Source organism: Pteropus vampyrus, unplaced genomic scaffold (genome assembly GCF_000151845.1).
Source record: "Pteropus vampyrus isolate Shadow unplaced genomic scaffold, Pvam_2.0 Scaffold212, whole genome shotgun sequence".
Taxonomy (NCBI): Eukaryota; Metazoa; Chordata; class Mammalia; order Chiroptera; family Pteropodidae; genus Pteropus; species Pteropus vampyrus.
In genome coordinates, this window is record NW_011888993.1 from 302,848 (window position 1) to 305,058 (window position 2,211).

Consider the following 2,211-nt stretch of genomic DNA (forward strand, 5'->3'; position numbering starts at 1 on the left):
CAAGTCCCACCACCAGGACCGGCACCCTCCTGTTCCAGAACCCGATAAGCAGCTCTCACCTGCGATGACGGTGTTCACACATTCGTAGAGAAGGGACATGGCAGACGTGCTGGGGGAGGGAACAGACATGAGGCGTGAGGGCTGAGCCACACTACTCTGTGCTGTGTCTGCGAAGACACGGCTGTGACAACTGAGGTCACGTCATCAGAAGCTGAGGGCGGGGAGGCGCAGCGAGCATCCCCCTCCTAGTCACCACAGGTGGCCATGGGTGCCCTTTCCCCTAACCTCCCAACGGTGTGACGTCCACGAAGGAAAGCCAAATCCCCTTCATGCTCTGGAAGCATGGAGAAAATTCTAGCAGCCTGAAACACCACTGCCTGGTTGTACTATGACAGGGAGCCTGAGGGGCAGTCGTGTGTCGCCCCACACGGGCAGGCAGAATACAAAAGCCCGGGCCCCAGTGCGACCCTGTCTGGGAAGCACAGCCCAGACTGACGACCGAGGCAGGCACCGAGTGCATCTGCCCCCGATACTCCTTCCCACGGGGTGCTCTCGAGCCCGATCACCCATGTGCCCCAGGGAGCACGGCCGTCACAGCCGGTCCACATGCCGGTCACGTGGCCGATGGCCTTGCGATCTTCTCTGAAAACCAGAGCTGCACTGTAATTTCTGTGACTTGTTATTTACAACCAAAACTGTCCCAAGCCCAGAAATCTGTTGTAACTATTTATCTTCCAGCATCTCATCGGATGGTGAGCCGGGAGGCTGAAGCCCGGGGGAGGGCGGGGACTTGCTGGAGGCCAGCGCCCCACTTAGGGGTGCATGCAGCTCTGAGGGCTGAGGCAGCCTCAGGGCCCTGTTCCTTCCCAGGGTGGGGGAACCTTGGGAGATCTACTCAGCCAGCTCTTCACTGAGCCCACCGAGGCCCATGGTGACCGGGGGGTGGCGGGGGCTGAGTGGGGCACTTTTCCTCCCTTTCTTTTGTGTTTCTTGTTTCAGAACCTGAGGGGATGGCAGCCCAGCCATGTCCCAGGAGGGTGGGCGGGTTGCCGAGCACAGCCCTCTCTGGAACACTCACACTGCGTGTTTGCATCTTGATCCAGAACATTCCCTGGGCTGCCCCAGGGAGCACAGGCCTGCCCAAGGCTCACCTGTGGATCAGGTTGGTGAGAGGCTCAATCAGCTTCTTGCCCAACCTCGGCTCCAAGGGGGTCAGAGCACCAAACTAGGGAACAAGAGGCCAGTGAGCCACAGGCAGCGGGGACAGGACAGCACGTTCACGTTTCCGCATCACAGTGGCCAAGCCCAACCGCTTTCCCCACACCGAGAGCTCCCAGGACACCCCACGGCCTTGCCACAGCCGAGAGGAAGGAAGGTCGGGCCACTTGCCAGCTTGATGATTTTGATGAGAACCCAGTTGTTAGTGGAGGAGGTCATCAGCTTGAAGAACAGCGGGGCCAGGGAAAGGTAGTTTTTGGGGTTGCGCCTGGCCAGCTCGCAGATGACGTTGACCGCTGCCGACTGGACCCCTGTGAAGTAAGAGGGATCCCCATTAATCAGAATGTTCCTCAGCAGACTGGCCATTCCACGTCAGTGCCCCCACCTGTGCCCGGTGCTGCACCCATCACCTGTGGGCACAGCCCAATCCCCAACCCCTCGGAGCCCTGACCACTGGAGGGCCGAGAAGCAAGGCCAAGGCAACAGGCATCGTCCCTCACCCAAGGCTGCGGGGCTGGGCCATGCATGATCCAAGAAACATGAGGAGCAGGCCACTCACTACGTGAAGGGACCGCGTTTCCCTCCACCAGGAGAGCCACACTCCTGCGCCCCCGCCCGCCATGCCTGCTGCCTTGGCTACTGCCACCCAGACGGACCTCTCGGCACTCTGTAACTCTCCACGATGTAGGGCGGAGCCCCCCCGAGACATGTCGGACCCTGCACTTTGTTCGAAGAAGCTATTCTATATCTGTTCAGCCCAGGGCCCCGCGGAGGCCAGTCCGGGCCCTGTGTGGCGTGTGGAGGCTTTGGGGTGAGCTCATGCAGCCACCATGCAGACAGCCAGACGAGCCCTCCCCAGTGCGCGGGGGTCTACTGAGGGCCTAGCACATGCACGCCCCAGAAGCACAAGCATACCCAGCACCCTGATCTTGGTGCCTAAATCCTGCACCAATAAACAGGATCAGGGCTGCCTGGAGAAATGGCGGATGCCAG

The 2,211-nt window shown here is 60.6% G+C and overlaps 1 protein-coding gene across 1 annotated transcript in view; it reads right to left on the reverse strand.

Moving 5' to 3' along the window:
• AP3D1 (adaptor related protein complex 3 delta 1 subunit) overlaps nucleotides 1–2,211 on the reverse strand; it is a 29,946-nt gene that overhangs the window by 20,674 nt on the left and 7,061 nt on the right. Inside the window, exons 5-7 of the mRNA XM_023538106.1 lie at nucleotides 1,390–1,576; nucleotides 1,152–1,225; nucleotides 60–109 (exon numbers count right to left, since the gene is read on the reverse strand). Of these exons, the coding sequence (XP_023393874.1) occupies nucleotides 60–109; nucleotides 1,152–1,225; nucleotides 1,390–1,576 (311 nt within the window). The remainder of the gene's footprint in view (nucleotides 1–59; nucleotides 110–1,151; nucleotides 1,226–1,389; nucleotides 1,577–2,211) is intronic.